The sequence below is a fragment of the Erythrolamprus reginae genome, chromosome 2 (genome assembly GCF_031021105.1).
Source record: "Erythrolamprus reginae isolate rEryReg1 chromosome 2, rEryReg1.hap1, whole genome shotgun sequence".
NCBI lineage: Eukaryota > Metazoa > Chordata > Lepidosauria > Squamata > Dipsadidae > Erythrolamprus > Erythrolamprus reginae.
In genome coordinates, this window is record NC_091951.1 from 335,992,109 (window position 1) to 336,010,708 (window position 18,600).

The 18,600-nt window shown below is 42.5% G+C and overlaps 1 protein-coding gene and 1 long non-coding RNA gene across 3 annotated transcripts in view; one reads left to right on the forward strand and one right to left on the reverse strand.

Moving 5' to 3' along the window:
- MALT1 (MALT1 paracaspase) overlaps nt 1-5,469 on the reverse strand; it is a 59,366-nt gene extending 53,897 nt beyond the window's left edge. For both annotated transcript variants that reach the window (XM_070743500.1, XM_070743501.1), the window contains exon 1: nt 5,263-5,469. In XM_070743500.1, coding sequence (XP_070599601.1) covers nt 5,263-5,423 — 161 coding nt within the window. In that variant the 5' untranslated portion in view covers nt 5,424-5,469. The remainder of the gene's footprint in view (nt 1-5,262) is intronic.
- Nucleotides 5,470-5,575: 106 nt separating this feature from the next.
- On the forward strand, nt 5,576-16,225 carry LOC139162774 (uncharacterized). The gene is made up of 2 exons (XR_011558378.1): nt 5,576-5,724; nt 15,331-16,225. It is a non-coding gene; the product is annotated as an uncharacterized lncRNA (long non-coding RNA).
- The last annotated feature ends 2,375 nt before the right edge of the window (nt 16,226-18,600 follow it).

An 18,600-nucleotide genomic window follows, 5' to 3' on the forward strand; every position in this document is an offset into this window, starting at 1 on the left:
CGCCAACATCCAGGGATCACCCCTTGGGATCTTCCGACAAGCAAAGTCAACGGAGGAAGCTGGTCGGGTAACACCGCATGATTCACTTAACAAATGTAATGATTCACTTAATAGCAATGCCAAAAAAAGTCATAAAATTGGATGCGGTTCACTTAACAAGCACCTTGCGTGCTAGCAATAGAAATTCTAATCTCAGTTGTGGTCATAAATCAAGGACTTACCTATATAAGAGAATTTTTCCTTCTATTTAAGCAAAATAGAGACAGCTGCAGTTTGCACCTGTTCTTTCTTACCCTAGTTCCTCTAGCAAGGAGTGCAAGATGATCAGAAACCCCTCTTAGCAGTAGCGACTGCGAAAGAGATCTCAGAGTCTTGGTGGATAATCAACTAAATATGAGCCAACAATGTGCAGCAGCAGCAGCCGAAAAAGCCAATACAATCCTAAGCTGCATCAACAGGGGAATACACTCCAAGACCAGGGAAGTCTTAATACCACTCTTCTACACCCTGGTCAGACCACACTTGGAGTACTGTGTTCAGTTCTGGTCACCACACTTCAAAAAAGACATTGAAACTCTGGAGAAGGTGCAGAAAAGAGCAACCAAAATGATCAGGGGTCTAGAAACCAAGACTTATGAAGAGAGACTGAAGGAACTGGGCATGGATAGCCTAGAGAAAAGGAGGGCCAGAGCGGACATGATAGCAGTCTACAGGTATACGAGGGGATGTCACAGAGAGGAGGGGATCACTTTATTCTCCAGGGCACCGGAGGGCCGGATGAGGAACAACGGCTGGAAGCTGACCAAGAAGAGATTCAACCTAGAAATAAGGAAGAACTTCCTGACGGTCAGAACGATCAACCAGTGGAACAACCTACCAGCGGACGTTGTGAACTCCAATACGATGGACATTTTAAAGAGGAAATTGGACTGCCATTTGGCTGGGGTGCTATAGGGTTCCTGCTTAGGCAGGGGGTTGGACTTGATGACCCGCATGGTCCCTTCCAACTCTAACAATAAATAAATAAATAAATATTTTTGGATAACATTTTTGAAGATGTTGGATAACCATTTGTCTCAAGTAGTGTAGGGTTTCCTGCCTAAGAAGAGGGTGGGACTGGAAGACCTCCAAGGTCCCTTCCAGCTCGTTGTTGTTATTTATATTTTTATCCTGCCTTTATTACTTTATAAGTAATCCAAGGCAGTGAACATATATCTTCTTCATCCCATTTTTCCCACCACCACCACAACCCTGTGACTTCGATCAAGTCACCTCTTAAACGCCGTCTTTCAAGACAAATTTCCCATGGTGCTAGGAACTAAAGCTTCTATTCTGGCGCCTTGGAACATATTTTTACAATCCGACCAATCAGGCGTTTACAGTGGGGGTGTCCCTCTGACCTTCCTGCCAATCAGCTTAAATCTCTGTTGGGAGAATTGGTGCTAGACTTATGGTTGGGGGTCACCACAACATGAGGAACTGTATTAAGGAGTCGCGGCATTAGAAAGGTTGAGAACCACTATCTAGTCCAACCCTCTGCTTGAACAGGAAACCCTCCACCAATTCAGACAAGTGACTGTCTTAAAAACCTCCAGTGATGAAATAACCTACAACTTCCGCAGGCAAAGCTGTTCCACTGGTTAATTGTCCTCCCTGTTAGGAAATTTCTCCTTAATTCCAGGTTGCTGATTAGTTTCCACCCGTTGTTTCTTTGCCTTGCCTTCTGGTGCTTTGGTAAATAAGTTGACCCCCTCTCTTCTTTGTGGTAGCCCCTCAAATACTGGACTACTGCTATCATGCCACCCCGTAGTCATAGTCTTCTGAGCACCCGTGATTGACACTTTCCTGGACCGCACTTGTTGTCTTTTTTAAGAAACCGCCTACAACAGTTCCTTCCCTTCTCACCAAGGAAGAGGAAGTAATGTAGTGCCAAAGTTTACTAGAAGTCTATACAAAACAAGGATGTGGAAATCATTTAGAATGGGACCACCAGAGGTTCTCAACCAAGACGGTACACTTGGGTCTTTTTTTTTTTTTAAATGGATTTGTATGCTGCCCCTCTCCGAGGACTTGTGGCGGCTCACAGCATATGCCCATGTTACACCAACACTCCGCAGTCTGCATTGGTTAGCGATCAATTTCCGGTCACAATTCAAAGTGTTGGTTATGACCTATAAAGCCCTACATGGCATTGGACCAGAATATCTCCAGGACCGCCTTCTGCTGCATGAATCCCAGTGACCGATTAGGTCCCACAGAGTAGGCCTTCTCCAGGTCCCGTCAACTAAACAATGTCGGTTGGCGGGCTCCAGGGGAAGAGCCTTCTCTGTGGCGGCCCCGACTCTCTGGAACCAGCTCCCCCCAGAGATTAGAACTGCCCCTACCCTCCTTGCCTTTCATAAACTCCTCAAAACCCACCTTTGTCGTCAGGCATGGGGGAATTGAGATATCTCCCCCGGGCCTATACAATTTACAATTTATGTATGGTATGTTTGTATGTATGTCTACTTAATAATGGGGTTTGTTAAATATTTTAAATTGTAAATTATTAGATTTGTTATGAACTGTTTTATTGTGTTGTGAGCCGCCCCAAGTCTACGGAGAGGGGCGGCATACAAATCTAATAAATAGATAGATAGATAGATAGATAGATAGATAGATAGATAGATAGATAGATAGATAGAAAAATAAATATACAAAGACACAATAGTACAATTTATCCAATTAATATACGTAAAAATAATCTTTAAAAATTCTAACTTTAAAAACTTTCATTAACATTCATTCAATAAATCATACTAAGAAACATTCGTTGGTCAGGGGGAAGATCTAGTAACCCCAAGCCTGGCGACAAAGATGAGTTTTTAAACTCTTTCAGAAGGCAAGGAGGGTGGGGGCAGTGCGATTCTCCCGGGGGGGGCTGATTCCAGAGGGCCGGGGCCCACACAGAGAAGGCTCTTCCCCTAGGCCCCACCAGCCGACGAAACCCTAAGAAAGACCAACTCTGCGGGACCTCACCAGTCGCTGGGATTCGTGCTGCAGAAGGTGGTCTCGGAGATAGTCTCGTCCTATGCCATGTAGGGTTTTATAGGTCATGACCAACACTTTGAATTGTGTCCGGAAACAGATCGGCAGCCAATGCAATCCGCAGAGCGATGACCAAATATGCGCATGTCTTTGAAGGCGCAAAACCGCTGCATTTTGTTTCTGAACATTCTTCAAAGGTAGCCCAATGTAGATAATGGCCTTTGACCTAGACCAGGAGTGGATTGCTCCTATCACCGCTACCGATGCGCGCGCAGCTTCAGGAATCTTGCGTGCATGTGTATTTTTGCTTCTGAGCATGCGCGGGAAGCAAAATCTCACAAGGGGATGATGCGCAGAAGTTTAAAAAAATCACTGAAATCTCACATGTGTGTGCGTCCCCTTGTGAGATTTTGCTTACTGCGCATGTTCAGAAGCAAAAACACTTTGGGACGCTACCAATGTGGTGTCTGTTACTATTCTGGTAGCAACCCACTACTGACCCAGACCCAGGAGACAAGGCCAAGCCAGGAAAACTAGCTGCGCCTTTGTCTTTCTTCAAGGATCTTGGGAAGCCTCTCAATCTCAATCAAGCATGGAAGTATTAATACCACCCTACTACACCCTGGTTAGACCACATCTGGAGTACTGCATGCAGTTCTGGTCACCACATCTCAAAAGAGACATTGAAACTCTGGAGAAGATGCAGAAATGAGCAACCAAAATGATTAGGGGACTTGAAACCAAGACTTACGAAGAGAGATTGCGGGAACTGGGCATGGATAGAGAAAAGGAGGGCCAGGGGGGACATGATAGCAGTATACAGGTACTTGAGGGGTTGCCACAGAGGAGGGGGCCACTCTATTCTCCAGAGCACCAGAGGGCCGGACAAGGAACAATGGCTGGAAGCTGACCAAGGAGAGATTCAACCTAGAAGTAAGGAAGAACTTCCTGATAGTCAGAGCGATCAACCATTGGAACAACCTGCCTGCGGAGGTTGTGAACCCCCCAACTCTGGACACTTTCAAGAGAAGATTGGACTGCTATTTGGCTGGGGTGCTTTAGGATTCCTGCTCAGGCAGAGGGTTGGACTTGATGACCTGCATGGTCCCTTTCAACTCTAACAATCAATCAATCAATCAATCAATCAATCAATCAATCAATCAATAAATAAATAAATAAATAAATAAATAAATATCTGACCGAGTTGCCATCCCACCGCCACAACTCCAATACGGGATAGTCCTCGGCTTACCACAACCGAGCCCTAGATTTCTGTTAAAATTGTTAATGTGAAACGTTGGCTCTTATTTCGCGGCTTCTCTTGCCACGACCGTTTGAAGCGAATCGCTGCCATTGTGAAATTTAGTCAAACCGTTGCTAAGCGAACCCAGCATCTCCATTGACTCCGGTTGTCAGAAGAAGTTCACAAAAGCGAGTCTACGGAGAGGGGCAGCATACAAATCTAATAAATAATAAAATAATAAAAAGGGGATTCTCCCCCCCCCCAGGACACCGCAACCTGTCAGAAATACGAGTTGGTTTGCCAAGGGTCTGAATTTTGATTGTGTGACCTAACACAATAATGTTAGTTTTGAAGTTCTTTTAGGGTGTTTTAATACTAGATTTCTTACATGTTTTGTATTTACTTGTTGTGAGCCGGCCTGAGTCTCAGGAGAAGGGTGGGAAAGAAAGAAAGGAGGAAAGAAGGAAAGAAAGAAAGAAAGAAAGAAAGAGGGAGGGAGGGAAGGGAAAGAAGGAAGGAAGGAAGGACCAAAGGAAGGAAAGAAAGAAAGAAAGAAAGAAAGAAAGAAAAAGAGAGGCAGAGAGAAAGAAGGAAAGGAAGGAAGGAAGGAAGAAGGAAGGAAAGAAAGAAAGAAAGAAAGAAAGAGGGAGGGAAGGAAGGAAGGAAGGGAAAGAAAGAAGGAAGAGAGAGAGAGAGAAAGAAGGAAGGACCAAAGGAAAGAAAGAAAAAGAGAGGCAGAGAAAGGAAGGAAGGAAGAGGGAAAGAAAAAGGAAGCAAGCAAGCAAGCAAGAAAGAAAGCGTTGTAAGTCGAGGATTGCCTGTATCCCGACACGCCTCCTTTCCTCTCCTAGCGGCCAGACTCCCCTCCCCAAAGAAAACGGGAAGCCCTGTGGGGATCGAAGGATTCGGTCTCCCCTTCAGAGCGGCTTCGGGGTGTGGGTGTGTGTCCCCCTCTCCGTCCACCTCCCGGGGACCCACCCTCCCTCTCTCACCTCAGCCGGACTCCGCCGCGGCTTCCCGCCAGCTGCGCCAAGTCCCGCCAGCCTTTGCCCGGAGGCGCGCGGTCCAACAAGTGGCTGAGGCTCTTCAGCAGGCGCTCCGCCAGCCGGTGGATCGGCACCGGGGCAGCCGGCAGTGACGCCGCCGCCGCCATCCCGGCAAGGAGCGAAGCGAAGACCGGCGGCCCGTACCGGGACGGTCTCTCACAGGCGGGGAAAGCGAAAGGCCCGGGGGGGAAGTGCCTCAGGGGCGGGGTCGGAGGCGAGGCGGAGGAAGAGGCGCAGGCGGGGAATCTCCCCGGTAGCAGGAAGCCCAAGGGCGGCGGCGGTGGTGGAAGCCGCGGCGGCGGGTCCACGGGGGTTGCGTGGGAGCCCCGCCGCGCCTCAGAGGCTGGAGAAACTGGAAAGCTCGAGACCGGCGGCGATTCTTGGCCGTTTTTCCGAAGAAAGGCCAGGGCAGGCTTGCTTATTATTATTATTATTATTATTATTATTATTATTATTATTATTATTATTATTATTATTATTATTATTATTATTATAACAGAGTTGGAACGGACCTTGGAGGTCTTCTAGTCCAGTGTTTCCCAACCTTGGCAACTTGAAGATATCTGGACTTCAACTCCCAGAATTCCCCAGCCAGCATTCGCTGGCTGGGGAATTCTGGGAGTTGAAGTCCAAATACCTTCAAGTTGCCAAGGTTGGGAAACACTGTTCTAGTCCACCCCCCCTGCTTGGGTAGGAGACCCTACACTACTTCAGATAGATGAAGCATATTACATCAACCAGCCATCGTTCCCATTAGGGGTCAGTCACTATAATTGGATTAACCCAAAAGAGTGAATCTAAACATATTCCATTAATAGGTTAGATCAGGGGTAGGCAAAGTTGGCTGTTCTATGACTTGTGGACTTCAACTCCCAGAATTCCTGAGCCAATCATGCTATCTGAGGAATTCTGGGAGTTGAAGTCCACACGTCATAGAAGAGCCAACTTTGTCTACCCCTGGGTTAGATAATAATTACCTAATAACCTTTAATATAGACCTTTGCTTTCTAAACATAAAAAGCCCAGATTGCTTTAGTCATGTATTCTTTAATAACAACAACAACGAGTTGGAAGGGACCCCCCTGCTTAGGCAGGAAACCCTACACTACTTCAGATAAATGATTATCCAACATCTTCTTTAAAACTTCCAGTGTTGGAGCATTCACAACTTCTGGAGGCAAGCTGTTCCACTGTTTCCACTGTTCTGTCAGGAAATTTCTCCTTAATTCTAAGATTATTTTATTTATTTATTTATTTATTTATTTATTTATTTATTTATTTAGTTAGTTAGTTAGTTAGTTAGTTAGTTAGTTAGTTACTTAGTTACTTAGTTACTTAGTTACTTAGTTACTTAGTTACTTAGTTACTTAGTTACTTAGTTACTTAGTTAGTCCAATACACAATACATATTGAAGAGGACAGACATGAAGTATTATATATAAAGAAAAGATATAAAAGTAGAGGAGGAGAAGATATATGAAAGGAAGAAAAGATATGTATGATATATGGGATAAGGAGAGACAATTGGACAGGGGACGAAAGGCAGGCTAGTGCACTTATGTACGCCCCTTAGTGACCTCTTAGGAACCTGGAGAAGTCAATCGTGGATAGTTTAAGGGAGAAATGTTGGGGGCTAGGGGTTGACACTACTCAGTCCGGTAATGAGTTCCACGCTTCGACAACTCGGTTGCTAAAGTCATATTTTTTACAGTCAAGCTTTAAGTTCTAAATTTATTACTAAGGCTATTACTTGGATGGCAGAAGAAGAAGCAATGAATGGAAACTAATCCAGGAGAGAAGCAATCTAGAGTGCTCATATCCAACGACCTAAATGCTAGAGCCCATTGTAACAACAACATTGCCAAAAAAGCACTAAGAGTTGTTTTATCAAATTTTACGTAGCTTTTTCTCTGGCAATGTTACACCGCTAACCAGAGCTTACAAAACATTTGTTAGACCAATTCTGGAATACAGCTCACCTGCCTGGAACCCGCATTGCATATCAGACATTAATACAATGAAGAGAGTCCAGAAATATTTCTCAAGAATTGAGTCCTTCACTCCTCCGTTCGCAAGAAAATACCTTATTCCACCAGATTTGAAATACTGGGAATAAAAAAATTTACAACTACGTCGCCTCCGATCTGATCTAAATGTAGTTCATAAAATCATATACCAGAATGTCCTTGATGTTAATGACTACTTCACCTTCAACTGCAGCAATACATGGCACTGGTTTATCTGCACAGCAAGATACCTTTTGCAAAATGGCACTTGGATTCCCTCCAGACCAGTGATGGCGAACCTATGGCATGGTGCCACAATTGGCACCCAGAGCCATATCTGCTGGCATGCAAGCTGTTGCCCAAGCTCAGCTCCAATGTGCATGTGTGTGCCAGCCAGCTGATTTTTGGCTCGCACAGAGGCTCTGGGAAGGCATTTTTGAGCCTGGGGAGGGCGAAACACAAGCCTACTGGGCCCACCAGAAGTTGGGAAACAGGCCATTTCCAGCCTCCAGAGGACCTCTGGGGTGTGGGAGGAAGGTGTTTTCACCCTCCCCAGGCATTGATTTATGGATGTGGGCAGTTGTGTACGCGCAATAGTGTGTGCCAATACTCTTTTGGCACCCAAGGAAAAAAAGGTTTGCTATCCCTGCTCCAGACAGACAATTCCCAATTCCGCAGATTATTATTATTAATAATAATAATAATAATAATAATAATAATAATAATAATAATAATAGACCTGGTCATGGCTTACAAGTGGAACACTCAAAAAGGAGACAGAAGGACCAATACTGGCGGCACAAGAACAGGCCATTAGAACAAATGCTGTCAAAGCCAGAATTGAAAAATCAACAGACGATCCAAAGTGCAGACTCTGTAAAGAAACAGATGAAACAATCGATCACATACTCAGCTGCTGCAAAAGGATCGCACAGACTGACTACAAGCATAGACATGATGCTGTGGCACAGATGATCCACTAGAACTTGAGCCGGAACTACCATTTACCAGTGGCAAAGAACTGGTGGGAAAAAGTGGTCGAAAATTAGCAAGCAAAGCTACTGTGGGACTTCCGACTTCAGACTGACCGAATTCTGAAGCATAACACACCAGACATTGTGATCGTGGAGAAAAAGAAAGTATGGATCATCGACATCGCAATCCCAGGAGACAGCAGAATTGAGGAGAAGCAGCTAGAGAAATTAGTAAAATACGAAGATCTAAAAATCGAGCTGCAACGACTCTGGCATAAGCCCGTGAAAGTGGTCCCAGTGGTACTTGGCACGCTGGGCGCAGTACCAAAGGATCTCAGCGGACATTTGAAAACCATCGGAATTGACAAAATCTCCATCTGTCAATTGTAAAAGGCCGCTTTACTGGGATCGGCAAACATAATTCGCCGCTACATCACGCAGTCCTAGGTGCTTGGGAAGCGCCTAGCTGGTGATGAAATACAAAATCCAGCATAGTGATGTCGTTTGCTGTGTTGTACTGACATAATAATAATAATAATAATAATAATAATAATAATAATAATAATAATAAATTTATTGTCATTGTCAAAAACAACGAATTGTCATTGGCAATGAAAGTCGTGTGACACCCAGAGACCAGTCCCACCATACATAAAATCAGAATAGGTAAATTTAAAGATAGAATAAAAAATAGAATAAATGTCCCACCCACTACAAATTCCCCACCCTGAACCACTCAACCATCTACATGACAAACCGAGAAATATTGTCCAACAGTTCACTGATGGTGACCCTTTAGTTCGTTGTTAAGTGCGAGTATAGCTCTGGGATAAAAACTATTCAGGAAACGAGTTCTAATTGTTCTGTATCTTCTGCCAGAAGGCAACAGTTCAAAGAGATTGTAAGCAGGATGAGAAGTCTTTGAGAATAGTATGCACCTTCCTAGAACAGCGAGATGTGAAGATGTCATCCAGGGCGGGTAGCTGGAGCCCAATGATGTTCTGGGCAGTTTTAATAATTCTCTGTAGAGCTTTTTTGTTCGCTACAGAGCTGCTCCCATGCCAAGCTAGAATGCCGTATGTCAATACACTCTCAATGGTGCTGCGATAGTAGGACAACAATAGATGCTGAGATACGGTAAATTTATCTTCCTGAGCATTCTCAGGAAGTACAGCCTCTAAAAGACATAATACAGTGGTACCTCTACTTATGAACTTAATTCGTTCCGTGACCTAAGTAGAAATGTTTATAAGAAGAAGCCATTTTTCCCATAGGAATCAATGTAAAAGCAAATAATGCATTTGATTGGGGAAACCACAGGGAGGGTGGAGGCCCTGTTTCCTCCCAGGAGATTCCTAGAGAGGCCCCACGGAGGCTTCTCCCTGCCTTTTCCGGTTACAGTTTCAGAGGTTCTGGTTTGTAAGTGGAAAATGGTTCTTGAGAAGAAGCAAAAAATTCTTGAAAACCCTGTTCTTATCCAGAAACAGTTTGTCAGTAGAGGCGTTTGTAGGTAGAAGTACCACTGTACAGCTTTTCTAATTTTCTCTTTTTCATGGATTTTTTTCTGTCTATATGTTATGAATAAAGACTGAAGACCCAAGGGGGAATTTTATTTTATTTATTTATTTATTCATTTGTCCAATACACAAATACATAGGAAGAAAATTAAAATGAAGTAATATATATAAGGATAAAAGTGAAAATAGACGAGAAGATATATGAAAGGAAGAAAATATATATGATGTATGAGATAAAGGAAAGACAATTGGACAGGGGATGAAAGGCACACTAGTGCACTTATGTACGCCCCTTACTGATTGAGGGAAAGGATGTGAATGAAAGACAATATCAGCTGGATCATATGTTTTTTAATGAGGCAGGATAATTGCCCAATAACCATCTCAGTTGGAAGCTCAATTAGCTTTGCCATAAACCCAGTGAAGTTTCCCTAACTTAAAAATATTTATGTAACTTTATTGCAAGATTGGTTGGGCAATAAAAGTTTACATATTGTTTATACTAGTTCCAGAAATCTGTAGACTTTTAAAATGTGATTTTTAAATTTGTAGCCCTTTGGAGAGAGGCAGTTCTATCAGTTCATATAAAAATTGATACGCATTCATACAAAAATATTGATTTGTTGTCGCACACGATTTTCATTTTCTGCTGAATAACTAAGGCAATGTGTTTCAGAATTAATTTTGAACATTCCTTCTCGTAAGATAGGCCCTTCTGGGCATCCTTATTGAATGAGGTAGAAAATATTTCTTCAGCCCTTTTCCAAGAAAGCTAATAACAGCACCAGGGAGAAAGATTGAGAAAAAAGGTTGCATAGCCTCAAGACACCATTTTCTTGTTCTGTCGGGCTCTCTGGTAGACTCCTCCCAAAAATTCACAGGTACAAATTTCAGACACACACACGTTTGAACAGTCAAAACAATGTTCTTTATAATGAAAATTCACTTAAACTAAGCCCTCTTTTGGTATAGCAAAGAGCACTCGTCTCCAAACAAACTGGTAATTTGTACAAGTCCCTTATCAGTTCTGAGATACTTAGCTTGCAGCTGTGAGGCAATTCACAGTCCTTCTTCTTTCACAAAGTGAAACACACTTTGCTCTGGTTTAGTTTCAAAGCGGGGAAAAATCAGCACACAAAAAGTCAAAGTCAGTAAAGCAGTCACGAAACACAAGGATCAGATAATCCTCCACAATGGCCAAACCCACGGGCTGCTATTTATAGCAGCCTCACTAATTACCACAGCCCCACCCAACCACAGGTGGCCTCATTTTCTTTGATAATAATCTCTCAGTTGTTGTTGCCTATGCATCGCTCTCCTCATGCGTGGCTGTATCATTAACTCTTGTTCTGAATCCAAGGAGGAGCTAGATAATTGATCTCCTTCTGAGCTGTCTGCCACACTCTCCTCCCTGTCACTCATGTCTTCTTGGTCAGAGCAGCCTTTATCATCAGATTCCATCGGGGGGGTGGGGCAAAACAGGCCTGCAGCATGTGGATGTCTCCCCCACATCCACAGTCCTTGGGGCAGGAGCTGGGCCAGAGCTAACCACAACACCTTCTTATTGCAGAAACACTAACCTTGATGTTCCCCATTTCAGGGTCAAAGTTCCCCCAACAAGTACACTGAGTTACGACCACAATTGGACCAAAACATTTGGTTAAGGGAGACATCTGTTAAGCCCGATTTTACCACCATTCTTGCCACTGTTGTTAAGTGAATCAATACAATTGATAAATTAGTACAGTAACCTGGTTGTAAAGTAAAACTGGCTTCCCCATTTAACATTGCTTGTCAGAAGGTCGCAAAAGGTGATCACACGATCTTGGGACACAGCAATGGTTATAAACATGAACCAGCTGCCAAGCGGATGGATTTTGATCACATGATCACAGGCGTGCTGATAGATTAAAGGGATATTTGACTCAGTTTAAGAGCTGTTTCTTTAAGAGATTGCATTAGGGGAATGTAGTAGCAGATTGCACTCTGGGTAATGTAGTCCATGACGTGACTTCATCTGTGTGTTCTTATTGACCATTGAGCTATACCTAGGCAGCTGGGTAATTGTGCCATGCTCTCCAACAGCTACTTTTAAGTCTTAACAAAGGACCATGCAAATTCCTGTAGATGGGAGACATGAATCTCTTTTCACTTCCATGTAATGGGACAGGGGTTTATCCTCTATCCCAGTGCTACTTGACTTCTCAGCGGCTTTCGATACCATCGACCATGATATCCTTCTGCGCCGGCTGATGGGGTTGGGAGTGCGAGGCATCGTTTTATGATGGTTCACCTCCTACCTCTCCGGTCGGTTGCAGTCGGTGTTAGCAGGGGGTCAAAGTTCGACTCCTAGTTCCCTCCCTTGTGGGGTTCCTTAGGGGTCGGTCCTCTCCTCCCTGCTGTTTAATATCTACATGAAACCGCTGGGCGATATCATTCAAGGGCACAGGGTGAGTTACCATCATTATGCTAACAATACTCAGCTATACATTTCCACCCTGTGTCCACTCAGTGGAGCAGTGGAAGCCTTCTCTGTGGCGGCCCCAACCCTATGGAGCCAGCTCCCCCCAGAGATTAGGACTGTCCCCACCCTCCTTGCCTTTCGTAAACTTCTTAAAACACACCTCTGCCGTCAGGCATGGGAGAACTGAGATATCTCCTCCTTGCCTATGTAGTTTTATGTATGATATGTTTGGGTGTTTGTTTTTTATATACAGTGTTCCCTCAATTTTTCCGGGTTCAAACTTCGCGAATAGCCTATGCCACGGTTTTTCAAAAAATATTAATTAAAAATACTTCGCGGGTTTTTTTCTATACCACGTTTTTTCCTGCCCAATGACGTCATATGCCATTGCCAAACTAATAATTTTTGCAAATAAATAACAAAAAAAATAATTATTGTTAATAAATAATTATGTTTATAAATATCAGGATCACTAAGTGTCTTATTCAATGGTGAGTACCAGTAATAATGGTGAGTAAATGGTTATTAAGGGAATGGGAAATTGTAATTTATGGGTTTAAAGTGTTAAGGGAAGGCTTGTGATACTGTCCAGAGCCAAAAATGGTGTTTTTACTTCCGCATCTCTACTTCGCGGAAATTCAACTTTCGCGGAACGCATCCCCTGCAAAAATCGAGGGAACACTGTACTGGGGTTTTTAGGCTTTTTAATGTAAAATTGTTATTTTAGATTTTAATATTAGATTTGTTACTACATATTGTTCTTATGATTGCTGTGAGCCGCCCCAAGTCTGCGGAGAGGGGCGGCATACAAATCTAATAAATAATAATAATAATAATAATAATAATAATAATAATAATAATGTGCCAGTGTCTGGAGGCTGTTAGGATTTGGATGGGTGTTAACAGACTCAGACTCAACCCCGACAAGACGGAGAGGCTGTGGGTTCTGCCTCCCAAGGGCACTTCCATCTATCCGTCCATCACTCTGGGGAGGGAAACTTTTGACCTCCTCAGGGGGGGGGGTCTGCAACTTGGGCGTCCTCCTCAATCCACGGGTGACTTTGCAACATCATCTTTCAGCTATGGTGAGGGGGCGTTTGCCCAGGCTCACCTGGTGCACCAGTTGCAGCCCTACCTCACAGTCACTCATGCCCTCATCACCTCAAGGTTTGACTACTGAAATTCTCTCTACATGGGGCTACCTTTGAACAGTATTTGGAAACTATAGATCGTGCAAAATGTAGCTGTACGAGCAGTCATGGGCCTTTCTAGATACGCCCATGTCTCTCTAGCACTCTGTGGGCTGTATTAGCTGCCAATTGGTTTCTGGATACAATTCAAAGTGTTGGTTATGACCTATAAAGCCCTACATGGCATTGGACCAGATTACTTACAGGACTGCCTCCTGCTGCATGAGTCCCAGTGACCAATCAGGTCCCACAGAGTCAACCTTCTCCAGATCCCGTCAACTAGACAATGTTTGGTGGAGCCTAGAGGAAGAGCCTTCTCTGTGGGGGGCCCGGTCCTCTGGAATCAACTGCCCCAGAGATTCGCACTGGTCTTGCCCTCCTCACCTTCCGCAAGAGTCTGAAGACTCATTTGTGCCGCCAGGCTTGGGGCCATTAGACTCTAGCCCCCTAGCTGATGAATGAAATATATGTTCTGCCGCACAAATCCCAGCGACCAGTTAGGCCCCACAGAGTGGGCCTTCTCCAGGTCCCGTCAACTAAATAATGTCGTTTGGTGGGGCCCAGGGGAAGAGCCTTCTCTGTGGCGGCCCCGACCCTCTGGAACCAACTCCCTCCAGAGATCAGAATTGCCCCCACCCTCCTCGCCTTTCATAAGCTCCTTAAAATCCACCTCTGCCGCCAGGCATGGGGGAATTGAGATATATCTTCCCCCTAGGCCTATACAATTTATGCATGGTATATTTGTGTGTATGTTTGGTTTTTAATAAGGGATTTTAGTAATTTAAATATTAGATTTGTTATATGCTGTTTTTATTATTGTTCGCCGCCTGGGGTCTACGGAGAGGGGCGGCATACAAATCTAATGAATGAATGAATGAATGAATGAATTGGAATGGGAATGATTGATTTTTAATGAAATTTGGGTTTTCAGATTAGCTAGTTTTTAATTTTAATTAGATTCAGGACACTTTGTATTGTTTTAAGCCACCCCGAGGCCTCGGAGAGGGGCAGCATATAAATACAGTACATACATACATACATACATACATACATACATACATACATACATACATGGTTGGTATGTGGTTGGTAAATCCACAGTAACTGAATTTAAACATGTCTGGGATAAACATATCCATCCTAAGATAAAATACAGGAAATAGTATAAGGGCAGACTAGATGGACCATGAGGTCTTTTTCTGCCGTCAATCTTCTATGTTTCTACATACACACACACACACACACACACACACACACATATACACAATGCCAATGATGTTCAAACAGTGCTCCAGTTTTGGGCTCTGCTTTTCCTTTCTTTTACCCCAAGTTGTTCTATGTCTAATGTCTATGTATATTTACCCATGTAGTATGACTGAAGTATTATTTATCATTATCCTCTTTACTTACCCATCTTATTGGTATTATTTTATCATGGTAATAATTATTATTCTGTTACTTTGCATGTAAACAAAGAGCTTCTGCACCGGAGACAAAGTTCTTGTGTGTGTAATCACACTTGGCCAAATAAAGAATTCATTCAATTCTATTTCTATTTGCAAGTCTTTCTAATTTGTTATCCTCTCCAATTCTTTCTCTTCTCTTCTGCTTTGCCATGTCCACTTTTTGGTCTTTCTTATCAACAGTAGTTAAGTTTGAAATGTTATACAGCAGGTGCCTGTCGGAGTAAATTATTATTGTTATTTATTGTTTTAATGTTTAGTGGCTTTTAATGTTTCTAAGCCACCCAAAGTCACCCCTAGGCATATTTGTATAGCATACAAATCTAATAAATAAATATGTTGTATTTTACTGCATTATGCATTTTCCAAGTTATTCCTTGTCTTTGCATTGTCTCAACAGATTTTCCAAATTCTCAGCCAGATTTCCCTGCTGATGGGATGATCCTGATCCCAAAGATACTTCACCAGAAGAGCCCTTCACTCCTCCACTCGAAATAGAATACCCTATGAGACCAGACTTTCAATCCTGGGCCTAGAAAGTTTAGAATTAAGACGCCTTAAACAAGATCTAAGTATTGCCCACAGGATCATATGCTGCAACGTCCTGCCTGTCGGCGACTACTTCACCTTCCACCACAACAACACAAGAGCACACAACAGATTTAAACTTAATATTAACCGCTCCAAACTTGACTGTAAAAAATATGACTTCAGTAACCGAGTTGTCGAAGCGTGGAACTCATTACCGGACTCCATAGAGTCATCCCCAAACCCCCAACACTTTACCCTTAGATTATCCAGACCTATCCAGATTCCTAAGAGGTCAGTAAGGGGCGAGTACAAGTGCACTAGAGTGCCTTCCGTCCCCTGTCCTATTGCTCTCCTATATCTCCTATACCTTTCTTCTATTCCTATATTTCTTCTATTCTTTCATTGATATGTTCTATTACTATATCTTCTTTTCTATTATTTCTTAGATATATTTTACTATGAGTATCTCCTCTATAACCTTCATCATGTATTTTACTATGTGTATATAGATATATACCCACTAAAACCCTCATTGTGTATTGGACAAAATAAATAAATAGATAAAAATAAATAAATAAATATTTGCGAGTGTATTCTTAGCTCCTGGTAGCAGTAAAGCCCCCCTCACTTCCTGAATTAGCACTATTGCCCATTGACCCCTCTCCTCCTCAAACATTGCCACTGCTATTCAAGAAAGCAGATATGAAGAGGAAAAACACATTTATGAATTAAATTTCTTGAGTCAAAAAATAAATAATAATAAAGCCTAACAAACTTTCTTCTTTAAAAAAAAGTTATTTTAAAAAAATTGAATAAGGAAAGATGTTATATAAAGGGATGGATTTAAAGAATCCGATCAAGGTCTCCTTGGGCTGGATCACCTGCTGTGTTCTGATTAAATAGTCTACCCTTTACGGACAGGCAGTGATACGATCACACAGTCTGCAAAACAACATCGATACCTTCAGCCTTCTTGGCTACAAGTGAGAATTATTTACAACTTGTCAAAGAGGAATAGTACAGCAAAAGAACGAACCACACATGCCCTTCTACAAACGCCGTTCCAAAGTAAGTGTATGTGTGTATTTACCATTCCAGTTGTGGGTCTGTTGTACAGCTGAATGGGATTTCTCTTGTTTAGTTACAATGAACTTTGAAGGACTGGGGTGGGTTTTTTTTGTCTTGTATTAAAATATACTATAGTTAACCACTGTTGTTATCAATTACATAACCTAGAAACATAGAAGACTGACGGCAGAAAAAGATCTCATGATCCATCTAGTCTGCCCTTATACTATTTTCTGTATTTTATCTTAGGATGGATATATGTTTATCCCAGGCATGTTTAAATACAGTTACTGTGAATTTACCAACCACGTCTGCTGGGAGCTTGTTCCAAGCATCTACTTCTCTTTCAGTAAAATAATATTTTCTCACGTTGCTTCTGATCTTTCCCGCAACTAACTTCAGATTGTGTCCCCTTGTTCTTGTGTTCACTTTTCTATTAAAAACACTTCCCTCCTGGACCTTATTTAACCCTTTAACATATTTAAATGTTTCAATCATGTCCACCCTTTCCCTTCTGTCCTCCAGACTATACAGATTGAGTTCATGAAGTCTTTCCTGATCTATGGTAAATGATCTAGGTTTTCCTTTGAGGGTTTTGAAATATCTTCATAATGTTCCAGGAAGTTCAAAAATAGTATCGTTAAATCCTCATATGCCAGATAAAAGTAATTTGGAGTAGGGGTGGGTGGGAGCAACATCATCTTTTTGACCCTTTGTAAACAATGAGCATGATTTCCACAACTGTGGTTATGTATTAATAACCTTGAAAATCTCCTCTGCTTTTTGTATATGTCGTCCTGTTAAATACCTAAATTTAATGAGATTTTGTTAACGTATATTTCTGGATATATGTCGCATTTATGCAAAATGTAGGCTGAAAAGAAACCGTGCATGTTGAACATATCGTATATAGTTACAAGATGCAGATTTAAAAATAGACTAGGATGGGATCAGCAAGTCGCTGGGCCTGACTAGATTTCATCAACTACCCTTAAATTAAATTACACTGATATTTCTTCCATTTAAGTTATTCTCTGCCTTCCACTCTGTGTTGACTCATGGTGCCGGCCTGGATTAATGCTTGCAGTTTTCTTGGCAAGATTTTCAGAAGTGGTTCGCCACGGCCTCCTTCCTAGGGCTGAGACAGAGAGAGAGAGAGAGAGACCCCAGGTCACACAAGGTTAGAACTCTTGTTCTGACAGTTTCTAACTTTAACCTGCTCTCATTGCTCTCATGTATGTGTATCTATGAGTATATATGTAGTGTCTGCCTGTATATGTGTTTATGCACATATACACCCTTGAAAATGTCCAAAGTTATTTCACCAGAAGAGCCCTTCACTCCTCCATTCGAAACAGAATATCCTAGGAAAATAGACTAACAATCCTGGGCCTAGAAAGCCTAGAACTACGGCCCCTAAAACACGATTTGAGTATTGCCCACAAGATCATATGCTGCAACGTCCTACCGGTCAATGACTACTTCAGCTTCAACCGCAACAACACAAGAGCACGCAACAGATTCAAACTTAATACGAACCGCTCCAAACTTGACTGTAAAAAATATGATTTCAACAATCGAGTTATCGAAGTGTGGAACTCATTACCAGACTCAATTGTGTCAACCCCTAACCCCCAACATTTCTCCCTTAGACTCTCCACGATTGACCTCTCCAGGTTCCTAAGAGGCCAGTAAGGGGCGTACATAAGTGCACTGGTATGCCTTTCGTCCCCTGTCCAATTGTCTTTCCTCTCTTTCACCTATCATATATATTCTCTTCCTTTCATATATCCTCTCCTCTAAGTTCACTTTTACCCTTATATATATTACCACATGTCTATTTTCTTCCTATGTATTTGTGTATTGGACAAATGAATAAATAAATAAATATACAATATCTCTCTCACTCTCCTATCATCTCTCTATACCTATACCTTTACCTATCCTACACCTATACCTACCTATAATCTGTATGTATGTGTGTGTTTGTCTATCTACCCTATGCCTATCCCTCTACCTACCTACCTACCTGTCTCCGGGACCTTCTTCTGCCGCACGAATCCCAGCGACC